Source organism: Nyctereutes procyonoides, unplaced genomic scaffold, assembly GCF_905146905.1.
Source record: "Nyctereutes procyonoides isolate TBG_1078 unplaced genomic scaffold, NYPRO_anot_genome, whole genome shotgun sequence".
In the NCBI taxonomy this organism is placed as follows: Eukaryota; Metazoa; Chordata; class Mammalia; order Carnivora; family Canidae; genus Nyctereutes; species Nyctereutes procyonoides.
This window is the reverse complement of record NW_026575040.1, coordinates 10,239,460-10,263,632: the sequence shown is the minus strand read 5'-3', so window position 1 is coordinate 10,263,632 and position 24,173 is coordinate 10,239,460. Positions and strand designations below refer to the sequence as shown.

Sequence of the window (24,173 nt, the reverse complement as noted above, 5' to 3'; positions counted from 1 at the left end):
TAACTTCCCTGTGACAACGGGGACTTTTCCAGGATAGGGACTCCCCACTTTAGGTTTTGGTAAGCTTCCTGAGGATGACACTTGAGTCTCCTCCACCAGAATGGAAATTCCCTTAGGCCAGGCCATCTAACTGGGGCCTCCCTAGCGGTACTGTCCCTGTCTCGCCCATCAGACAAGGTGCTCCAGGGTGGAGATTAAGCCTCCACTCTTAGATTGGTCCCTGTCACCTCCATATCAGATTGGGTGCACCTGACCAGAGGAGCTTCTACAATGCCTTGACCGGGCTTATTATGTGCCCAGGACATCACATGGGTCACTCAGGGGACGCTCTCACCCCTGTGAAGTGAATACCTTGGCGTCACCTCACTTCCCCATTCCAAACCCCAGAATGCTAGTTTCTGTCCCCTCCTCCTCTTCAACCAAACTTAAAGGCTACTCCTTGCTCAGGTGCTCATGGAGTATTAGTTCTCAGTAGTATCAGCAGTATTCCAAACCATCTCAATACGTTTAATACTAACAGTTAATGATGCCAACGATCAATCCTAATAACTCATCATGTTAGCTGTGGGACTCTAATTGGGATGTGGGTGGACATTCCATTTCAGACCTGGCAGGTGGAGGCACCAGGGGATGAAGAGGTTCTGGGCAAGGAGGAGGGTGTGTTTGGGGGCCTGACTCCTGGTGGGGGGCATTCCTTGGGCAGCTGCTTACCCTGTGAGCAGTCCTTGCCAATCCATCCAGGGAAGCACTGGCAGGAGCCATCGATGGGGCTGCAGGTCCCGTTGTTGGCACAGGAGCAGAGCTGGGCACAGTCCTGCCCAAAGTGTCCTCCAGCACACACTGTGGGCACAGGACAGCCTGTACTCCCCACACCACCACACACAGCTGCTGCACCCCTAGAAGTTCCCAGGCCACAGCCATGCCAGCCCTGGGCTCACAGATCTGGATGGGAACTGCTCACCTCCACAGCCCCATCACCCTTCTCCAATTGTACATAAATGAGTTCCCCTCTTGTGCTCACAGCTGCATTTTTCTGGAGGCTCAATGATCCCCTTTGAAGGCACAGACTGAGGCCCAGAAGGGTGAAGTCTTTTGAATTGGGCCTCAGAGATGGAAGCCGTGAGCCTGGGAATCCCGCCTCTACCCTCAGTCCAGTGCTCCCTGCACTGCTCCACAGCCTTCTGCTTTCCATTACCACATTCTTGCCAGCATCACTGATCCCATAGGCATGAGGGTGGATGACGTTTGTAGCTGGAAGGAGAGGGTTGAGTGCAGGGTGAGGTCAGTGTGCAGACTCTGGGGGACTCTGCCCACCTGCTTCCTCTGTCTCCAAGTCCCACCTGTTCCTCAAGGCTTGGCTCAGCTTCAGGACAGCCTTCCTGGGCTCACACTGAGCTCCTGTGGTATTCCCACTTTGAGTCACTTGTAGGGTTGTGGTTCTCACCTGTCCTGAAGGAGTCACTCCTTGGTCCCTAAAGGAAGGGCTGGTTTCCTCAACCAGGCTGCAAGTTCCTAGAGAACTAGGGCTGAGTGCTAATAGAGCACCTACCTCTCATTTCCCCTGCAGGTCATCCTTTACCTGCTTCCTACAACTTGAGCTCTCTAAAGCATCGCTCTCTTCAGGACACTCCTGTGCCCTGCTTAAACATCCTCTGTGGCTCCCCACTGCCCCAGAATAAAATCTGGATCCTAAAGATCAACACTTAAGCTCCTTCACCTGGTGACTACCCCTCTCTCCCAGACACATAAGCCACTGGCCCACACACCACTTCCTTATAACACCCCATGTATTCGCTCCAGCTGTTCCCTTCCAGAACTTCCCTGACTCTCCTGTCCAGCTGTGGAAATCTTACCCTGTGGTAAGGCAGGGCTTGAACTCACAACTCTGAGATCAAGACCTGAGCTGAGATCAACAATCAGATGCTTAACCACCTGAGCCACCCCAGGCGCCCCTAACACTCATTTTAAATGCTAGCTTCCCCATGATCCCTTGGCAGTAGGCTGCTAGTCCTTCAATAATCCAGTCTGTTCTTCCTCAGAAGTAAAATCTGGAGTTTTAGCTGGGCTTATGGCCACCCGCAATAAAGACTTCATTTCTTAGGCTCCTGCACAGCTGGGTATGGCCATGTGACTACAATCTGGTAAGTGGAAATGCATGTCTTTATTGTCCATTCCTCATCCTTGTTGAAGGATAATATGGATTATGGATTAACAACTATGGATAAGGTGGCTGGAGTTTAAGCAACTACCTTCCCTCAGAGTTGGAGGTCATCTGCCAAGGACGGCTGAGCTACAAGACAGGAGGAGGCTGGTCCCTGATCTCTTTGTAAGCTCCCCTACCATTCTCCACTGGTCTGCTTCTGGATCATTTCTTTCTTGTTCAATTTCTTTTTTTTTTTTTTTTCTTGTTCAATTTCTTTCTCTCTTCTTTCTCTATCTCTCTCTTTCTTCTTCTTTCTTTCTTCTTCTTTCTGAGGGAGCTAATGTTTGTCATTTTAAGCCAGTTATTTGGGATTTTTATGTCACTCATAACTGAACTTAATCCTGATTTGCCCATCATCTCTGTTCTGGGGAGTTATGTCTCTATTTGAACTTCCATACTCTCTGTTCTTCCCTAGTCTTCTGTTACTGGGACCTGTGAGCTGATTTCAGGCCAGGCCTGAGTTCTACCCATGTCTTTGTCTTCCATGATGCCTGGAAAAACCAGGCAAGGTGGCTGAACCTGTGGAAGTAAACTGGCTGCCCTTCAACTCCCGAGTTCTCTTGGTGAAGACTGAGCCCTGAATTTCCCCCTCTAGACTACAGGCTTTGTGAGGGCAGGGAATTTGGCTCTCATGTCCTTTGCCATGTCTGAGTGCCCAGCACAGTGCCTGACACTCAGGAAATGATCCAAAATGGCCAAAATAATCCAAAACAGGCCCTAGGTGCAGTGGCCTTCCAGTAGGTTCTACTGGGATTAGTGACTCCTATCTCTTCAAGCTCTTCTCAGTTCAACCTTCTCTCCTCAAAGCCCACTTCTAGCCAGTCCTACCTCCTCAAAGAAGGCTTCCTTGCATTCCTGTCATGGGAAAGGAATTCCTTGAATCCCCGAGGCCCTCAGTCAGCTGAGCTACATACATGGAGGATCACGGGAAAGTGTTGATTCCTGAAGAGAAACAACTTACCCAGGACCTTGTTCTCTTAGCCCTTGGGCTCACGCCCTCTTTTTATGCCACACTGCTTCCCATTGCCAGCCCTTCCCCAACCAGATTGTGGGCAGTTGGAGCCTGGGCTCTATGTCTGCCCTGTGCCCTTCCTAGACATGATCAGTGATTGGGACAAATAATTAAGGCAGGATCTAAAGCTCCAATCTAAAGCTTTGGGTTCGGGTCTTAATATTATTCACGTATTCAACAGATACTTCTATGGCACTTACATGCTCCAGACACTGTTCAAGGTGCTTCACAAATATTAGTCGATCTTTTGTAATACTGTCAATGTTAGATATTCTAATTATTACTCTATCATTAACTCTACTTCACAGATAAGGAAACTGAGGGACCAAGAGGTTATCTAACTTGCCCAAGGTCACACAGCTGGGAAGGTCTGCCACTTACTAGCCAAGCACCTTTGACCCTATGACCCCTTCTCAATCCTGTTTCCTCATCTTTTTTTTTTTTAAGATTTTATTTATTCATGAGAGACACACAGAGGCAGAAACATAGGCAGAGGGAGAAGCAGGCTTCCTGTGGGAAGACTGATGCAGGACTCGATTCCAGGATCCCGGGATCATGCCCTGAGCCACCCAGGTGCCCCTGTTGCTTTGTCTTTGAAATGGAGCCTCACCCCTCCCACTGGTCTCAGGCCATGGTTAACAGCTGTGGGGAGTGGGATGGCTGATGTGGGGGCCCTGTTTTAACCCTGGCAATAACCTCAGCTCCTTCTGGGGCAGATGACATACACCTTGCCACGTGCAGCTCAGGTTCCAGCTTCAGCTTCCAGAACAGCAGGTGGCCACTCCTCCTCTTCCCAGCCTTTGGGAAGTGCTTGATTTGGGGAGCCCATTCCCCAGTCCTAGCCCTGCATGGGCAGTGTGGAGTGGACTGCTCCACCTCCCCATAGTCCCCAAACCAGCTCTGAGCTGCTCTAACAAGATAGTCTCATCTTTGAAGTCTTTCTCACCCACACAAGACTGACAAATTCACCTACAGAGCTGCTAATGCGATCAGTCTAATACATTAATTGGTCGATTCTTAGCTGAATCAAGAGTGAGGCAAAAAGAGGGGCGGTGGAGAAGGGGGCTGGTGAAAAGAAAACATCTGGTTATATTTAATCTATGTTTAATGATTCTGCATAAGCAGTGTCTATAATTTGTAACTCGCTGGAAAGCCAGTCATTAGAAAGTGTCAGTTCCATTTTTTATAAGGTTTGAGACTTAACCAGGGCAGCTGCCATTAATAGCAAACTCTATTAGATCTATATGTGGAAAATACTCATTAGGCCAGTGGGCGATAAATCAGACATCGCAGGATCTGAGAGTTACTCCTCGGGCTGCTTAGATCCTAATTTAGACCCAGCCTATCTGTATTGACGGCTGGCTCTCCGATGTTTAATAAGTAAACCTCGACGTGTCAGGTTATGATTAAACTGTCCTAAGAGGGCTGCAAGCAAATGAAACTGTCACATATACTTCCCTGGAGCCCAAACTTCTCATGACCTCAAAGCATCACGGAGTGAACTTTCTACTCATCCATATTAACGGCCCATACACTTACAAAGCCAGCCCAGCTCAGTGGTGATTATTCATCAAAAGGATCTGCTCCCCCGGGAGGTAGTGAGCTCTCAGTGGAAGCATTTAAACACAGATCAGATGAGATTCTTGCACAGATGACCTTCAAGTTGCTTTAAGCTCTAAATTTACCTTAGTCTGAGATCTCTTTGCTCCTTACAGGACAGAGTGCAAATTTTGTAACCCTGTGTTCAAAGCTGTCCCAAAGGCCCCAGCTACGTTCTCAGTCCCCTCTGCCATCCCCACCCAGCCCCTGCATCCCACAGCCTCTCCCCACTGCTGGACAGTTGGATGTCGACACCCGTGCTGCTTACTCTCCGCCTTTCTTCCTTCTCTGCCTCTTAGGCTGAGGCCTAGCTGAAGGCCTGCATAGCACAGAACCATCTCGCAAATCAACTCCACTTTAGCCAAACTGAGCCAGAGATGACAATAAGCAGCGGTGTGTGCTGGGGCCAGCTTCTACCTTCACACTGGTTGTTAAATATTCAGGAACTCTGTGACCCATGGTAAACCTCTGGTGCCACAGAGTCAGCCATGGTGGAGATACTTAGATCATGGAACTTGCTGGCAAATGTTACAAAGCAAGGCTTTTCCTCTACAGAGAGCCAGTTTAGCAGCACACCGATGGAAATAAGCGCTATCTCCCTTTTGGAGTCCTGTTGAGTGGTGGAGGTTGGCTGGAGGTGGAGTTGCAAAGGATTCTGCGGCTGAGACAGGAAAGTGTGCTGAGAGGGATCAGTGAGGTTGGCCTGATTGTGGGGGGAGGGGGGAAAGGGCTGGGAAGTTGCCATTTCCAGCCCATGCCAGAACTGTCTCCTCTGAGTTCCCACATCATCCTCTGCCTTTACCACTTGGCACTCAGCATAAGCCATTTGGGGACACTTCTTATGCAGAAGTCAGTTACACGAATTTCACTTTTCATCAGCTTTGGAGTAAGAATTTCTCAGCTCTGCCACTTTCTAGCTGTGAGACCATGGAGAAGTCATTTAACCTCTCTGAGCCTGTTCCTTTAACTGTATAATACCTTTGTCTCATGCCTGCTGGTAACTAATTCGCAGAAAGGTAGGCCCAAGCACTGAAGCCCTGATGGGCAGGGAGCTGCCTCCACAGAGTATGATGAGAATCCCCAAGCCCCTCCTTCCAGCCACTTCCCTCCCAGGATGTCTCACCTCCCTGGCCCACACTTCCCTTGGAGACACTACCTTGGTTGCAGAGGGCTCCAGAGAATCCAGGGAGGCACTCACAGATGCCGCTGATGTGATGGCAGGGACCGCTGCTGTGCACGCAGAGTGGACAGGGCTGGGCGCAGCCATGGCCATAGAACCCAGGGGGGCAGACTGGGGATGAAGTGGAGACAGTGGTCAGCAGCCTCAGGGGCCCCAGTCAGCTTGGCTACCTGTCCTGTCCCACACAGGGATGAAGGGAGGCTCCTTAAGGGTATAGGGAGAACCATCTCTACCCTGCACCTCTGAGGGCCTGTCCTCTGCAGAGAGGAGTGTGGTCTAGTCCTGTTTCCACTGAGGACCCTGGCTGGGCCCTGAACTTTGGGACAGAAAAGGCAGCACAGGAAGAGGGGGGACTATGAGGGAGGAACTGGATGGGGGCTGACTCTGTGAGCCCAGCCCCTCTCAGGCCAGGTCTAGTTCCAACAGGGAAGGGGTGGGGAGGGTGAGCCATCTGTGGGGTGGGGGCTCAGCCTTACTTCTCTGGCATAAGGGTCCTCGGAAGCCAGGGGCACACTCGCAGCTCCCATCCTCTGGGGAGCAGGAGCCACCGTTCTCACAGCTGCAGGAGACAGAGCAGTTGGGACCCCAGCGACCAGGCGGACACATGCTGTCACAGCGGATGCCTGTGAGCCAGAGGTAGACTTGGGTTAGTGGTAAGAGGAGTGAAGGCAGAAGGAAGGATGATGGGAAGGGGCACTGTGCAGAATAAAGGTGAGCCCGGTGCATCTGGGAATGTAGAGGAAAACTCTAGTCTGGGCTTGGCTGGTCAGGGAGGGCTTCCAGGAAGAGGTGATGCCTGAAGTGAGTCTTAAGGGCCAAGAAGGAATTTACCAGATAAAGGAAACTGTGTGCAAAAAATGGGAGGCAAGAAGGAGAATCATGCCTTAAAAGAAAACATAGCATAGTGTAGCTGAACCACAAAGTACAAAACAAGGTATGGCAAGAGTTGAGATTGTAGGACCAAGAGAAGGGACCAGGTCATGAAGGGCCACCTTCACTTTTGACATCTTAGCTAGTATCCAAGGTTAAGCTTGAGAGAAACCAACTATGGGGCAAGTGAACGCTGTTATGGGGCAGGGCTGAGGCAGCTGGGAGTGACCTACACACCCACTCATGTTAGCCCTGGAGCCACGGTCCTATAGGTTCCAGCCACCCAGCCCCAGGGTGCAGGCTCAGACAATGGGTGGTGTCTTCTCAGATTCTTTTGATCACAGCCCCTCAGTGCTACGTAGATTTTAGGTCATATGTGCACATATGGATAAGATAGAAACCGACACTTTGCAAAATGACATTTAACTGTCACCGTATGTGATGCCCTCTGATGTTTTCTCTGCACTGCCATGTACTCTATTAAGAAAGAGGAAGAAGGATTAAATAGGTTTTTTGAGCTGAGATAGAGGAGAAATGTACTGAGGTGATTACAGCCCAAAGGCTAAGAAGGAATTTCAAAAGGCCTGAGGCTCTGGGGTGGGGTTTCCTCTCGGGCAGAAATACTTCCAATCTGACATGCATTAGGTGAGCGGACACAGGAAACTGGCTTGGCTTTGGAAGGTGAACATCAGAGGCTCAGAGAAGAGCAGAATTAGTTTAAAATCATGTCTGCCTTGTTATCGGGACAGGAAAGAGAAAGAAAGATGGAAGAAGACGCTTGGGCCCAGTGAAGAGAGCCAGCCCCAGCAGCAGTGGGAGAGCAGAGGGACCAATTTGGAGGCAGGTTGGAGTTGTACGAGCCCACCTGAGCCCGTGGGAAAGGGAAGGGGGGCTGAGCAGCCGGAGAGAGCGGCGAGGGAGGGGCTGCAACAGGCTCTGGTCATCCTCTAGTGCTTGTCTAGTCTGGCGCCCACATCCCTTCCTGGGCTCCCTCCCTGTGACATCTCAATTCAGCAGCAGGGCCAGGGCTTCAGATGCCACTCTCGGGGAAATGAGGCCTCTTTGTGGAGGGAGGGAATCTGGCCTGCAGGCCTCACCCCCAGTGGAGGTATCTCCCGGGGCGGTTTCAGATGCTCCAGGGGCTAACCCCGCACAAATCCCCTGGATTGAGCGGAGGAGAGCCTGGGGAAGCCAGAACCACGAAGCTGTTCAAAGCTTTGGATGCCGCTTCAACTTCCCCCTTCTCTAGAGACACAGAGCTGTGACCTGCTCCAAGGAATACTTCTGTTGGAAAGCCAGGATCAGACTGCAGGCCGAGGGACTCTGCTGTTCCCGGAGGCACACTGGACTAGGGCAGACTCTGCTGCCTGACAGGGACCTCTGATCCCATCTGTGTCTCACGCTCTCTCTGTGGGCTGACCCAGGCACATGGGTCACACTGCTGTTCTCCACAACCTTCTGCAGGGTTGAAGGGAACCCTCAACCTGAAGAGAGGCCTTATCTACGCCCTGTTTTCCTATGTACTATGTACAGGGCAAGGTGAATTAGACATGATGGCACTTGTTGAAGTCTGAGGCTTATGTGGGCAAGGGGAGAATTTAGGGCAGAGCAAAACCGGTGTTGAGCTAAGGCATGAGCAATACGCCAAGAGCTAGGAAGTCAGGGGTGGACTTCTTGGGGCAGGGATAGGTGGGGAGGGCTCACCAAGTGGGAGTCCGAGGCCTATATCTTGTCGCCTCCTTTTCCCTCCTTGGTCCCCTTTTCCACGACAAACCTCAGGACATCAATCACTCCTTTGAAAAGACTTCAGGACCATATTTGGGAAAATTAGCTTTATATTAGAACAGCAGAGGCCTTGCTGAAAAGTTGTCCATCAAAGACAGAATTTTTAAGCACCAGATATCATTAAAATCTTATCGACTCACTTGAAATTAAAGCAATGAAAAATTAAAGTGGATTTCCACTTGGCTCCAGCTAGGGATCTGGGGTACCAGTGACTACTAGAGTGGGGCCTCACTCTGTTCCATGGGGCAGGTCAGGGGAGCCAAGTCAGAGATGCTATAGAGGAAGCCATGTCCCTGGCTTTCTGCTGCTCAGACGCTTTCTGGTTGTGGAAAACAGAGGCTGCTGAGCAACCTGGTATGAATGATTATTTTAAGACCTACACTGCCAGTAATGCCTGTATCTCTCTTTCTCTATCCACCACTGAGTGTATTCACACAGCATAGCATTATTAAGCACTTCCTGTATTCATGGGCTACATTTCTTGAGCACAGCACCTTGCACTGTTAGCATTTATAGGTATTAACTCATTTAAACTTCAAAATGACCCTGTAGTTGTGAGGATTACAATTATCTGCATTTTATGGATGGAGAATTCAGGCCCTGAGAGGTTAAAGGGCTTGCCCAAGGTCACAAACCCAGGCAGCCTGGCTCTAGCTCTGGGTTCTCTCTCTCTCTCTCTTAAAAAGATTTTATTTATTTACTCATAAGAGACACAGAGAGAGAGGCAGAGACATAGGCAGAGGGAGAAGCAGGCTCCCTGCAGGGAGCCCGATGCGAGACTTGATCCCAGGACCCTGGGATCATGACCTGAGCCAAAGGCAGATGCCCAACCACTGAGCCACCCAGGTGCCCCTAGATCTGTGTTCTTAACCACCATGTCATCTGTCTCTCAGTGGGTGGCAGGTGGTGGACACAGTGGTGAGCAAGGCTCTACCTCCAGAGAGCTGATGGTCTAATTGGGGAGGCAGATAATAAATACTCAAATGAGACTTCAGTGACAATTGACGTAAGTATGGCAAAAAGAAGAGTGTAGGATATTTTGAAAATTAATAAGACTTACATAGTCTTGGCTACGTTGTAATGGAGAGAGGGCATTATCAGGTGCAGAGAAAAGGAAAGAGCAATCCACGCAGAGGGAATGCATATACAAAATGCCTGAGGTCAGGAAGGTGGTTGGCCCAGGTGCAGTATAGTGAGTGATGGGAAGGGGCAAAAGGTGGCAGAGTTGGGTGGCAGCCAGGTCATATAGACCCTGGGCCGTTGTAAGGATTGTGGATTTTCAACAAGTGTCATGGGAAGCCACTGAGGCACTTGGAGCAGGACTCCTGTGAATGGAGCTGGGTTTTGAGAAGTTCACTGTGGTCACCATATGCAGAATGGATACAGCTGGACAAGAGGGGAGGAGGCCCAGAGACCAAGTAGGAGGGCAAGGCAGGGCCAGCTGAGAGATGGTGCTTAGAGGACCACAGTGGTGGCAGTGGGATGGATTTTCCCTGTGTTTGGGAGGCATGCTGACGGACACATATAGGGGCCCAGGAGTGTGAACCTGGGCTAAGCAGGAAGTCCCCATCCCTGACTCTACCATATCCTTTGTGAACACAGATTAAGCACCTACACCCACTGTGTGTCAGCCTTTGTCTGATTTCTTACTGGTATATTCCTAGCCTTTAGAACAAAGCCTGCACATAACAGGTGTTCAATACCTTGTTTGCTTGAAATGAATGGAGAACAAAGGCCCAGAAGAGAGAAGGGACAGGTGCATACGTAAGGAGCAAGAAGAATATGTGAAAGAGAAAGAACAGTCAAGAGAAGTAGAACACCAGGGACCTGGTTTCACAGGTGGGGTGGGGGTGGTTACCTGTCCATCCAGCCAGGCAGCAGCAGTGGCCCGTGACCGGATCGCAGCCATCCGCATGGCTGCAGTCACAGCGCTCACTGCAGTTCAGCCCGAATGTGCCATCCTGTGTAGGGAAGGAGAGAAATGATCAGACCCAGTCACCCAGAGGTTCACACGCTTCTGTTGGATTTTGATGACAACCTGAGCCAGGTCCCGAGGGGATACAGAGAGACTGTGGCTGGAGCACAGCTGGAGCACTTTTTATAACTGTGCTCAACATGGCCACAAGGCCACTCCAAATAATTCTTTGGCTGTGTTAATAGGAGTATGGGGTTTGGAAGAAGGTGGTGACGGTCCTGCCCTACTTCTCGGTGGTCAAGCTTGAAGGGCTGTAGTTAGTGATTGTCAGCTAAAACTGCAGGTGAGAATGCACTTTGCAAATCATAATACATTGATCACAGGTAAAGAATGACTGGTTTATTCTTCATCTCTAGGCAAGACAGTGGCACTAAACATTTGTTGTGTGCTCATTAGGTATCAAGAACCTTTTGTTACTCATATTTCTTAATCCCCACAGCATATCTATGGGATGGTTCCATTATATTCACAATTTAAGGATGAGAAATCGGGTCAAGATCTACATAATTAGAAAGTGGCAAAGTCCGCATTTGAACCCAGGACTGCAGGCCTCATTCAACAATATCACATATTGGTTGGTTGAACTTAACTGTTCCAGTGATTAAGTCTCAGTGGTTATCACTGAATAGTGCTTGGTTTTGTCCTCTCATACCCTGATCATAAAATTATTGAGGAACAGCAACTCTGAGGGGTCAGTAGGGCTGTCCTGTAGCATCATGCTGAGGATTCTGAGGCTGCACTGGGCTCAGGTCAACATGCCAGGGTCAGTTAAGAATGTTAACCAAGCGCAGCAAGGGGGAAGTGACATGGAGGCACTATACCTGCCCGATATTTGCCATTCTATAGATGAAAGGGCTGAGGGCCAAAGTTGGACAGTGTCCACAGAGGTCAGAACTTGGGCTGAGACCTGGATCTAAGGGTCCCACCATCTGGGCCAGTGCTCTTCTGTGCACGCCTCTGAAGACAGATTAACCGCAGGGCAAGGGTGAGGGGGGTGCTGGGCCTGCCCGCCCTTCCCAGCCATGGGCACTCACAGGGCAGGGCAGTTCGCAGGTGTCTCCGAGCCAGCCGGGGGTGCAGGAGCAGGAGCCATCTGTGGGGCTGCAGGCTGCCCCATTGGCACAGGCGCAGCTCTCATTACAATTCAGGCCCCACGTCCCACTGGGACACGGCAGGGTGCAGTCCAGGCCTTGCCACCCTGAGGGGAGGGAAAGGCTCTGTCACTTCTCCATCAGGGCCCGGCACGGCTTTCTGCCTACCCCCCCAGCTCGGTACCTGCCACCTAAACCACTGCTTCTCTGATCACTAGGTTGGAACACACATTCCACCTGCTACTGAGAAACAGGGCACAGCGGTTAGGAGACCTAGGGCCAGACCCCAGGGCTCCTGCCTCCCCTCAACTGCTCTCACTGTGGGTGCATGACCCCGCCTAGGACGGGGAGCCAGCTGAGATGCAGAGGGCTAACTCAGCCCAGTATAGAATCAGGCAGCTTATTTTAGGGACCTTTGCTTGCAAGACAGGCTGGTTTTCCATTCTGAGGCTGGTTATCGGCCTGTTTGCTCTCAGAACCATTCCTCTGCTTCCCTGGCTCTGAGTTACGGGGGGCTGATCCCTGCAACTGCATATCCCAGGCTTCCCCTTCAGCTGGCTCCTGGGTGGGCTTCATACTGGGAGACCTAGCTCACAGACCGCAGGTGGGGAGTAGAAGAGATGCCTGGTCCCTCCTCTGCTTTGTCTGCCTCGGGCCTGGCCTCTGATGGTGGTGGTGGCAATGGCTGGGTCTCCCCTGTATTCGCTGCTGTCATGCAGCCCCTCTATCCACATCCCTGCTCCCACCTGGTGGCCCTCTGGAACCCCACTTCCTCCATTTGTCCCTCCCACCCTAGGCAGGAGCAGTGGCAACTCCTCCCTCAGCTGCTAATCTCTGGTTTGCTCACTTTCCCCCCAGTGATTCTGATGCCATTATAACTAATCCCCTCTATTATATCTCTGCTATTGAAGTCCCCAGCCTGGGTCTCCTTGGGTGGGACCTGACATATAAGCTCCCTGACCCTGCATGGGGGTAGATGAGGCAGGAACAGCCCGGGCAGCTCAGCGGGCAGCCCACCCAGGGAAGCGTGCACATCTGAGGGCATGGGATTGGGAAGAAGGCACATCACCTTCCTTGCAGGTGCAAGAACCATCCACTGGGGAGCAGGTGCCACCATTGTTACAGGTACAGACCGATGAGCAGTTGGGGCCGTAGGTCCCTGCAGCACATGGAACCGCACAGACCTCTCCCTGGAAAAGGAGGAGGTAAATTTTGGATCAGAGGTTGTCCCATGCTGGGGGGCTATAGAAGGCAGAGTAATGCCCTTCCCTCCAGCCCCCACAAAAGATATCCACGTTCTAATCCCTGGAACCAGTGAGTATGTTCCCTTACATGGCAAAAGGGACCCTGCAGATGTGACTAAGGACCTTGAGATGCAGAGTATTCTAGATTACACAGGTGGACCCAATCTAATCACAATGAGTCCTTAAAAGTAGAAGATGACTAAAGACGGTTGGAGAGATAGGCTATAAGAAGTCCTCCACCTGTCTGTGTTGACCTTGAAGACAGAGGAAGGAGACCACAGCCGAGGAATGTAGTGGCCTCTGAACAATAGGGTCATTCCTCATTTTAGAGCCAGCAAGAACATGGGACCTCGGTCCTACAACCCTGGGAACTGAATTCCGCCAATGCCCTGAATGAACAGGAAGTGGATTCTCCCCTGGATCCTCCAGAAAGGAACACAGCCTGCAGACTTTGACTTTAGTTTTATGAGACCCAGATCTGACCTACAGAACTGAAGGTAATAAATCTGTGTTGCCTTAAGCCACTCAATGTGTAGTTTGTCACGTGGTGATAGGAAACGAATGCAGTAATTGTCACCAGTCAGGGGAGGGGCTTCCAAACTACAGCTCCAGATGGGCAAAGCTCCTCAGAACTTGATCTCTGGGTCTGTATGGGGCACGGCAGCACAGAATGTAACCCCTTGCCTCTCAGTATTATTTGACTCTCTAACAACCCCATAACACAGGTAATAATACTCTATCCCCATCTACTTGAACCTCAGAGATGTTAAATCTAGGTAGTCATAGTCAATGTTTACTGAGCACATTCTCAATGTCAGGAGCACGCATCATCACATTAACCCTCACAAGACTCGCCAGAGACGATCGCCTCAGCATTATACCCATTTTATAGGTAAAGCAATTGTATAGAGAAGTTAGGTACCTCAGTCCAGGCCTCCATAGGTGGGCTATTCCTTCCAGTGAAGGGTACAGAGTGGGGGCACATTACAGGGCAATGGGGACTTTGGAGGCCTTGAGGTGTGGGACCATTCAATTTCCCAGAGAAGAATGAGGTAAAGGCAATCCAGGTGGGAAGAGTGTGACAAGAGTGCAGAGGAGCATGAGAGCTGAGAATATTCTAAGGGTAGCTGGGGGAGGAGTCCGTGCAGGGAGAGGTGAGGGGGCTTTTTAGAGGGGAGCTGAGAGCCTTGAATGCCAGGTAAGGGGGCTTGGGCTTTCTTCCGTGAGCCCCCCAGGACATGCCTTCTCTACTCAGGAGCCCATTATAGGGCTGTTTGCTCTGAGCATGTCATCACTAGACGTTGAAGTCCTTCACCAGAAGGCTCCATGTTTCCACTCTAGTCTCTGCTGGTCCCTGGCAGGCCCTCATCAGCTGGAGTCTGCAGTACTCCCATTACCAGAAAACTCTAATTTTTCTAAGACTATAAATAGCCCCTAGGAATATATTTAAGCTCTGAGGGCCTTGGCCAGTGTGCAAATTGCAGGCACAGCTTATGAGTTTCTCTGCATGAATTTACTTTAAGGGACAAGGGCTTTTCTCCCGGTCTCCTCATTAGCGGCCCCAGCCCCAATCCTCCCGGGGGGGTCCTCCAGGGGCCTGTGAGCCTGGTTGTGGGCCTGCTGAGGGGGCTCCGAGAAGGCTCTTCATCTTGGCCCTACTCCAGGGGGCAAGATGCAGAGTGCCCAGCTTGAAATATCTGCCCCCTGCCCCCGAAGGCTGCACCCAGGCACTATTTTCTCCCAGCAAAACCCATGCAGGAATATTGACAGCTTGAGGTTGCCAGGCTGAGAGGACTTTCTGCTTCCCAGAGAAGGAAATGGAGACTCAGGGCCTCATCCAGGGCCCCCTAGTGCACTAGTGAGGATGAAGGAGAAGATAGTGAGGGAGGAGTGAGAATCAGATCCATCCTTCCTTCCTTCCTTCCTTCCTTCCTTCCTTCCTTCCTTCCTTCCTTCCTTCCTTCTTTCCTTCCAGACTGGGCATGGCAGGGCCCAGTGGTTACAGAATGGACTCTGGTGCCATCCTGCTTCCACCGCTTACTCACTGCGTGACCGTGCACAATTTACTAAACCACTCTGGGACTCAGTTCCTGCATCCGTGAAATAGGAAAAATGACATCCCTACCTCGTACGATTGTTAAATTATATTTGAAGTAGATAGAACTGTGCCTGGAAGGTAGAGAGTGCTGTAAAAGCTGTTACGACTGCAAGGAAATATCTCTGTGCAAAGAATACACGAAGCTCTCCAAAGTTTTGGCAGAAGGCAGTTCTGGAGGAGGGATCCCTCTCTCACTCAATGAACAATGCCAGGCCCTGTGCAGTAGAGGACGGCTGGTGCTCATGGAGGGCAGGGATCCTAGCTTCATGCCCCCAGGGTCCCCTGCTCCTACCTCCTGGTTCCCCTCCTCACAGTTGAAACAGGCCAGAAATTTCATCACCACACACCAGGGGCATGGTCTTAGAGGACAGAATGACTGTTCCCTGTGGGGCTACCATGTGCCAGGAGCTCCTCCACTTTCGATTTGTTAGCTCCTAAGAGCAAAAAGTCCATTTAGGGAAGAGAGCAGTTTCTCAAGTGCAGAGTTCGCTGAAGGACCATGAGCCTGGTAGGGCAAATCCTGAGCACTCCCCTTCCTCCACCCCGCTGTCCTGACTCCTACCTGCTTCAAACTCCTCAAGAAGCACAAGTACTAGCTGTTAAACCTTTTGTCCCACTCCTTAGTCTGGCCACTGATGTGAGCAGCAGGCCTGGTCTATTGTTGATTGGCTGTCTCTTGATTGACGTTCACAGCAAGCCAATAGTCAGCCTAACTTCTCGGATTTAGACTAACAGCTCTGCCCACCTCCGGGCATCCCCCTGGCCAAGGTGGTGGAGTGATTCCCAAGGTGCCCCAGGTATCAACTGCCAACACACAGGCCATTCTCTCCCCGGTACACGTCCCCCAATCTGGGCTTTAATCATGATGGCCTGTGAGGAGTCTGAGTCTACAGAAGTCAGTCTTTGTGTCTACACACACTTAGATAGTCAGTGTATACACCTATGTGTGTGTGTGTGTGTGTGTGTGGTGTGTGTGTGTGTGTCTAGGGGTATCTGTTTACCTGCCCGTGTGGATTTGGTAGAAGTTTGTGACTCCTTCCTCGTCTTCCCCTCCTGCTGTGTTCCCTCCCCAGGCCTGCCCTGGTGGTGATGGGTGCACACACAGCCACCATCCTCTGAGCACCCTGGGGATCCTGGTGGGCTCATGTGCCTGCCTCTGCCCTGGGCTGGTGGTGAGCTCAAGGAGGCAGGAATCTGATTTTATTCATGTCTAGATTCTCAGGGCTTGAGACCCTGTTGGTACATAATGGGCCCTCAATAAAGGTTGTTTAATTGAAATGAGATGTTTGTATATACACGCTGGCTTCTACTGCTTCTACTGTGGACAACCAGAAGGACTGGGCACTTCCCATATGCTTTCTCTCTCATGCCAGGCAATTCAATGACTGTTCGCTGCATGGGACCAACTCTGAGCCAGCCCTGGTAGTGTGCTCCAGGGGCACGCAGGATGCTGAGACCCAGTCTCTGCCCTCGGGCAGCTCCCAGGCTGTGTCCGCACAGGCACACACCCGCCGGCCCCCAGATATGTTTATCTGTCCATGGATTTGCTGTCTGCTCCCCTAGGTAGACTAGAGATTCAGGAGAACAAGGATCTTATCTGAGTTGCCCCAGCATCTGTAGCTCAGGCCCTGGCATAGACTACAGGGATTCCACAGTGTTGAATAGAAGGGTGAGGGGCCCTGGCGGGCCTATGTTGGGTGGCATCCATCACACACAGGAAGCAGAATATTGTCTGGTCTTAGGCTGGGTCCTATGCTATCACACTGATTCTAGGCCGCTCTGGGGGTGCTCATGAACAGGGAGAGCCAGGCCAGATCCTGGTCCAAAGTTCCAAGCCACACTCTGGACCAAACCCTGCCTGGCCAGGCTGAGGGTGAGAAGTCCAGCTGGAAAATTAGCCTGTGGGCCTCCAGGGCACCCACTCAGGGAGATAAGACCCTCTGAGCTGAACAGAAAGGTAGAGGTGATCAAGCCCATAGCTTTCATGAAAAGGAGACTGTAAGCCAGAGGGCCATGAGCTGAGACCCACAGGCCAGTGCTCCCTAGGGGACAGGCTGTGGGACTGGGTCTTGTCTGCTTCCCACCCCCCGCTCTGGCTCAGACCAGCCCTGAATTCACATCTGTTGGTCTTTTCACACTCTGGGGAAAAGGACAGGACAACAGGCCTGGTTTGTGAGCTCACATCAGAGTGAAGTTGGGGAGTTTGCATATGGCATCTCCCGTGCCTCACATAGCTTAGCACTTGGTACCCTCAGTCCCTCAGCAAGGAGCACCTAGGGCCTGTACTGAGGCTGTTCCCCAAGATCTCCATCCAGCACATGTCTCACTGACATGTTCGTGTTGGGTAATATACAGGCCTTAGTTTTCTTTTTGATTATATGTGGTTATTAAAATCAATCCATCTCCCCAACTTTTCGACACCATAGACCCTTGGGAGTATCCTCCCTCCACAAAACCCTCTGAATCTGAAAGACACTGCTGACAATTTGTGCTGATATCTAAGGCCACTCACGTATTGAATAGGTACAGTTTGGCCAGTGACCACATGCCATGTGACTCTGGTGGCAGCATCTTGTCGCCCAACCATGACCTAGAAATTCCAATGATGTCACCTACAACCAATCAGAGCTTCTAGTGAGTGCACACTAACCTGAGATATCACGTAGAGTTAATTCTAATTAAAAGCAAAAGAAAAACCTTGGTGCTTTAGTTAGCTTCATCACAAGCAATGGAAGGTTGCCCGTAGGCTCTGTGAAATGTTCAAAACCTCTCCTGGCAACCTGCTACAGCCTTTGCAAAATGTCTAGCTGGGAACCACTGGCTGGGTTGTCTCTAAGGGCCCTTCAGCTCTGACTCTCTGAACATCTCGCCTGCAGTAGGGGTCTTAACCCAAAGGAGGGAGGGATGGTAGGAATGGTGGCCCAGGGCTGTGGAGTCCTCCTGGGGCTCCAAGAATCGCACCAGCTAGGTGGCTGCCTCCTCTGCTAATGCATAGCCTGAACCTGACTATATACCATTCATAACATTGGGGGGACAGCCCATTGTACCAGAGCTGGGAGGACTTTGGGAATCCCTTGGTAAGGACACTGAGGCCAAGAGAGGGGAAGCGACCTGCCCAAGGCCATACAACTCAATGCCAGGCAGGGAGGGGCTTGGACCTTGAATTTCTTGGCTCCCATTTCAGGCACAGGATCCTAACAGCCTAGATGGAGTGAAACTCTCAGAGAGCCTATGCAGCTCTGCTCATACTGACAGCACACTCACCACTGGCGCCCACGGTGCCCACAAGACATGACCCTGACCTTGAGGAAGGGGTGCTTGCTGAGGCCCAGATGCTTTGAGTCTTTCTCAACACCTGGAAGTTGATGCCTGAGTATTCTTACATTCTTATGCATCCCCATCTCTCCATCTCACCTCCACACAGCCCATATCCCACAGCCCCAGGAAGGGAGCCCTCCCATGGGGGCAAGTCCTTGAGGTTCCAGCTTCCACCAGGGGAAGCCTGCTGGGTCTGCTCAGCATCTCCACTCTGTGAATGGAGGATGGCTGTAAACACCTCCTCCCACCCAAAGGCCTGTTAATTATAGATGCAGCATTGGCTATTAACATCTTGAACTTGATTTGAAAGAGCTACTGCCAGAATGGAACCCCTGGAGCTGGTCCTGCTAAAGAGATGCAAATCTCCCCTACACTTTCCACCTGCCTTCTTGCAGCAGAGGCCCAGACCCCAGTGGGTAATGAGCTATATGTTCTATTAAATTTGTTTCAAATGCTGTTTATTGAATTTTCTCCCCTGCAATATGCTGCTTTGTAGTTTGGCCCTGTTTGGGAAAATTAATCAGCAGCTGGGCTTCTTGTGTGGATCATCCATTTTCCTTGCAATGGGCCAGAGGTTAATGAGTATTTTTTGGAGTGGGAGGAGGAGGAGGATGGAAAGCGGTTGACCCTCCCTCTCACAAAAGAGGGAGGCAATGTTGCAAGTTCATCTCTGGGTCTCCTTAAATATGTGGGTAGGAGGCAGTGTAAACAGAGTGGAACTGGGTTCTCTAGATCCAGGCCAGGGTGGTGGGTATGCTCCCTATGGGAGCTTAGCAGAGAGGACTCTGGGACAGCCAGCCAGGGAAGCCATCCTGACCCACATGCCCTCTTGTTGGAGAAGTATAGATGGTTCTATACTTCTCTTTAAAGACAAGGCCCTGCATCTGGGGTCAGGATACATGGCAGTAAGTGAGGCAGAAGGACTGGCTCATGGTGATGCGGCCTCACACATCCCATCCATTCAGTCCACAGACCTTTGCTGAACATCTACTATAGTCCAGGCACCGTGACAGGCCCTGGGTCTCACCAATAGCTACACCAGACTAGATGTGACCTAAGGTCCTATTCAACATCCACCATGTTCTTGAACCTCCCCCTGCCGTCCTGCTTCCAGAGCAGGGGTCCCTGTCACCTGCCCTTCTGCGGCACAACAATTGTAATGAATTAAAAAAAAAAAATCAGCTCTCATTCACCAGATTGTAAGTTCCATGAGGGTAGGGACTGGGCCTGTCTCATTCAGCCCTATGGCCCCAGCCCCAGAGCCTTGCCCACACTCGGTGCACATGTACTGACTTAGTTTAGTCATTTTGGAAATGTTTTTCAAGCACGAGTATATGAGGCTGTGGCATGAGAAGGACACAGGCTAGTCCCTTCCCTCCTTCCTGTCGCCATTCTGCCTTCTGTGGCCTCCCCAATCTTCTGATTGCTTCTGTTCCTCTCTCTACCCTACTAATCCTGGAGGTTCAGGGCCACCAATGCAGGCTGATTTTGGTGTCCAACGTCACGTCAATGCCAGCAGCACACATGCGGAGTATGCTTTGTTCTTTACAAACCCCCTGCCAGGCAGGTGTCCGCTCCTTGCCAAGCAGAGTGCCAGCCCTGGGCTGCTGGCTCTCCCTCTGCCCACCCTTCTCTGTCACCACCACTCCCAGCTCCCAGACTCTGGCAGTGGGACTCCCAGATAGGGAGCCTCATTTATGATTTTCCAGAAAGAAAGAATGACACATGGCTCACAAGGCAAAGAGAGAACAGCCTGGACTGAACGCCAACCGCAGAGGCCTCTCCAGTGCAGAGCAAACCTCACTGGACCTAATTAGTGTGTCACTGATAAAGCAGCAACTGACAGTGGATGCACGTTGAGGAAAAGAAACTCTGCATAAGGCATGAGGAGCAGAGGGTCAGAGAGATGTGGAGGAGAGAAGGGTGGAGGCCACTTGGGTGGAGGTCACTTGTCACATCCATTCCCATCCCTGCCTCCCCATGCTGAGGAGGTAATGCCCAGGATCACTCTGTCTGGCTCCCAAGGAGGATGGGTGGAAAAGGGCTGAAGGTTAGGCCCGGAAGCCCTATATACATCTGTTCTAATGAATTGGCTATCAGTGAGCTGAGGCCACTCTGTACAGCTGTGCAGGCTAAGCACTGCACAACTCTAGAGGTGACATGCACATGACCATCATCATACTTTGTGTATGTATGACATCAATTTTCTAGCAGATGTCAGTAGAAGGTCTTGAGGAAGGGATACCCTTTTTCTCATCTGCACAAATATGCTCTGTAACTCTGACCCCTCAAGAATCTTCTCTGGAGGAGCACAGATACCTCCTAAAAGTTCCTAAACAGATACCAAGATATTTTGGGGAGAGCCGAGAGGTAGTGCATGTGGCCAAAGAAGGACATCTGGGCTCAAGTGAAAGCCAGGTCCTGGCTGCAAGACTGGGGGTCCTCTTGGAGACTCAGTGGCTGTCTTGCTAAAACAGTTTCTCTTCTGCTTTGCACCGCTGCCCTTTGTCCCCGTCTGTAAGTCCTCTCCCCTTCTCCACCTGATTCCTCCTGAGCTCAGAGAAGGCATCACAAGCTAATAAGGTCTTACTGAGCACTCTGTATCAGGCGACTCCCCCGCACCCCGACACTCTAAGGTCCCATGGAGTTCTCGCAGGCATACAGAGGGCCAGGCCCCGCATAGGGGGAGCAGGGGTGGGCAGGACTGTGGTCCTCACCACTGTCCACAGCCCTACACCCCTACAGACAGGGCTGACCCACTGGCTTAGGACAGACTGTTCCACTGTGGGGCTCCCTTGCTGCCAGCTGGGCCAGGCGCTCATGTCCTCTGTCCTCTTCTGGGGTTTTTTTGGTGGTGTTATTGTTAAAATTTTATTTATTTATTTATTCATGAGAGACACAGAGAGGTAGAGACACAGGCAGAGGGAGAAGCAGGCTCCCTGCAGGGAGCCCGATGTAGGACTCGATCCTGGGACTTGGGGATCGCACCCTGAGCCAAAGGCAGATGCTCAACCACTGAGCCACCCAGGTGTCCTGTCCCCTTCTGTTCTTATAATAGCCCTTCAGGTAAGGAATTCCTTCCTTCTTAGAGAAAGAACCACCCTAGAGCAAGGCCAAACTGAGGCTGGAGGGGTAAGCTGGCCCCAAGTCACTGTGGGAAGGGGGCCGGCCGACTCCACAGACTGAGCTCTCCCCTTAACTTGGCCACCTCAACAGTGGACAGGCCAGTGAGGCTGGGGACCCAGATGTCCTGAGCACCTACTATATGCCACGCTCTGTCCTAGGTGCCTTCCGACACATTGGATGTTAAATGCATGTTGCTGGAGGCAGAAATGGCTTCTAGGGTCTCACAGTGGGCAATCTTTTTTTTTTCATATTTTATTTTTAAGATTTTATTTATTTATTCATGAGAGACAGAGAGAAAGAGAAAGAGAGAGAGAGAGAGAGAGAGAGAGAGAGAGAGAGGCAGGCAGAGACACAGGCAGAGGGAGAAGCAGGCTCTATGCAGGGAGCCTGACATGGGACTTGATCTCGGGTCTCCAGGATCACGACCTGGGCTGAAGGCGGCGCTAAACCGCTGAGCCACCCGGGCTGCCCACAGTGGGCAATCTTAAAGGGCATTTGTATCTTGGATCAGGAGACTCCTGACACTCCCAAAAGCCTTTAAAGTTTGAAGGAATAAAGCTAAGATGATGGAATAACAGGCCCTGTGAGTGAGAGTTAGCCTGGGGAGTGTGCCAGCATCCATCAGGTGGCATATATCCTCTGAAAAGGCTCTGGGTACAGTGATGATGATGGGGATACCACTGCTGGCAACTGGGCAAGATGTCAGCATCGCACACACTGAGAGCCTCAGCCCTATGAGGCCTCACTTCTTAAGTCAGCTTTGCATTCCCACTCTAGGGAATGCACCTGCCTCTCCTGCTTCCCCCTGCACCAGCTCCAGTGCTCCCTCAGAGACTGGAGGGCGAAGTGGGGAGGATTCCAGCCACAGCGGGTCAGGGCCTCTCCTGTGGACCTCTGAGAACAGGACAAAACTCCCTTGCAAAGGCTGAGCCCAAATCTTCAAGAGTCCCTGGGCAAGAGTGACAGTACATGACCCCAATCGCTCTGCATTAGGTTTCATGATTTCTTTAGTAGTTTGAAAAGGTGCCAGGAAAACACTGCTTCTTAACTGCTGGGAGAGCCTACTGTGGGCATTAGGGGAGGCCTTCATGAACTTGGGGGAGACAGTGTGCAGAACACAGAGTGGGGCAGGGGCACAAGATGAGACTAGCACAGGAGGGCCACCTTCCTACTTCTAGATGTTTCTGGTGAGCCTATCTGTGTGTGCATGTGTGCATGTGTTTGTATGTGTGCACAAGCAGCGGTATGCGTGTCATGTGAATAATACGTGTGGGCCTATGTATACTAGATATGTATATGCTTTACTTGTGATGAAGAATAGGTTAGGGATAGCATTTATGCCTACTGTCCCAGGGTCTTGATTTGGGTGGCATAGCTTATCAGGGTCCCCATGTGTGGTCCATGCAGTGTAAGAGTTTGGTGTTCGTGTGTTCTGTATTAGTGGCATGACAGCTGTGGGGTAAGCTTAGCATCTGCATGTCAGATACTTGGGCCAATCCTGGCCATATAGTCCCAAGGATGATTTGTACATGGTAGCTTTGAGTGTGGTGTGTATGGTATGGACATGGTGGATTCACATGGGGATTCACAAGGGGATTGAATATACAAGGGGTGCGTGTGTGTGTGTGTGTGTGCGTGTGTGTGTGTGTATTGCAGGACCCAGATCCTTTGAGGTGGCAGCTGGGTGGTATGTGCCCAGTGCAGTGGCCTGCAGAGCCAGAGTCTCAATATAGTGGTAGTGACAAGGTCCCAAGAGGGAACCACATTAGGGAAACAGAGGGTCCTACAGATGCCAGGGGGTTGTTTACCAGGGTCCAAGCAAAACGTGGTCTATTCATGATTTAAGGGACGCTTCTAAACTACCCATGCATTTATTCAATAACTAGTTACTGATCCCACTTTGTGCAGGAGACTGTGCCAGGCCTGGGAGGGGCTGGGTAGGAGGGAGGCAGGGTGGAGAAAAGGGCAGGGACACAGGGATGAATCTGAGAGACCTGTCCCCGTGCAGCTGTTGAGTAAAGATGACAGAAACATGTACAGCGTGCCACCAGAGCAGATGTGCCATCGTACTATGGGGAGGTTATGTCCCAGTGGGAAGAAAGCAAGAAGTCTGCATGAGGAGGTGGGAACAGAGCTGAGCCTGGAGGCTGCACTGGCAGGCTTTGGCCAGGAGGATAGACAGCAAGGGCATTCCAGGGAAGCGGTGGAATGAAGGCATGGTGGCAGGGACGCGCACGGCTGAGTGGGTGTCCAGGGTAAGGCAAGCTGTTAGGATTTGCTGGAGCTCCGGGGCTGAGGGGCAGAGGCGGGACAGGAGCCTGGAGCTCAGACCCGCCCAGCCAGGAAGGCCTTGAGTGCCAGGCTTCATAATTTGCCCTAAAGACAAAGGTCTGGACAGCAGGTAAGTGACTCAGTGTCCCAGCCTATTTTAGGAACCCCCTCCCCCAAAGGCAGGAGTCTGGGCCACTCCTTTCTGGTTGAGAGAGGCCGAGAACCCAGGCTCCGGCAAGTTCAATCGCTTATTGATTGTGGAATCAGTCATTAAAGAAAAATGGATGCAGGACTGACTGCCAAGAAGGCCCAGCAGCTGAGGCCTGAGAGGCTTTTCCTGGGGAAGAGAAAGGGAGTGGAGGGGCAAGGGGCTGCCTCTGCTGCCCACACCATCCCCCCTC

General features: G+C 51.4%; 1 protein-coding gene across 3 annotated transcripts in view; it reads right to left on the bottom strand.

The window, feature by feature from the left end:
- MEGF11 (multiple EGF like domains 11) overlaps positions 1-24,173 on the bottom strand; it is a 341,459-nt gene that overhangs the window by 18,935 nt on the left and 298,351 nt on the right. For all 3 annotated transcript variants that reach the window (XM_055320208.1, XM_055320209.1, XM_055320210.1), the window contains exons 11-16: positions 12,785-12,905; positions 11,659-11,822; positions 10,508-10,610; positions 6,471-6,617; positions 5,971-6,105; positions 712-840 (exon numbers count right to left, since the gene is read on the bottom strand). In XM_055320208.1, the coding sequence (XP_055176183.1) occupies positions 712-840; positions 5,971-6,105; positions 6,471-6,617; positions 10,508-10,610; positions 11,659-11,822; positions 12,785-12,905 (799 nt within the window). The remainder of the gene's footprint in view (positions 1-711; positions 841-5,970; positions 6,106-6,470; positions 6,618-10,507; positions 10,611-11,658; positions 11,823-12,784; positions 12,906-24,173) is intronic.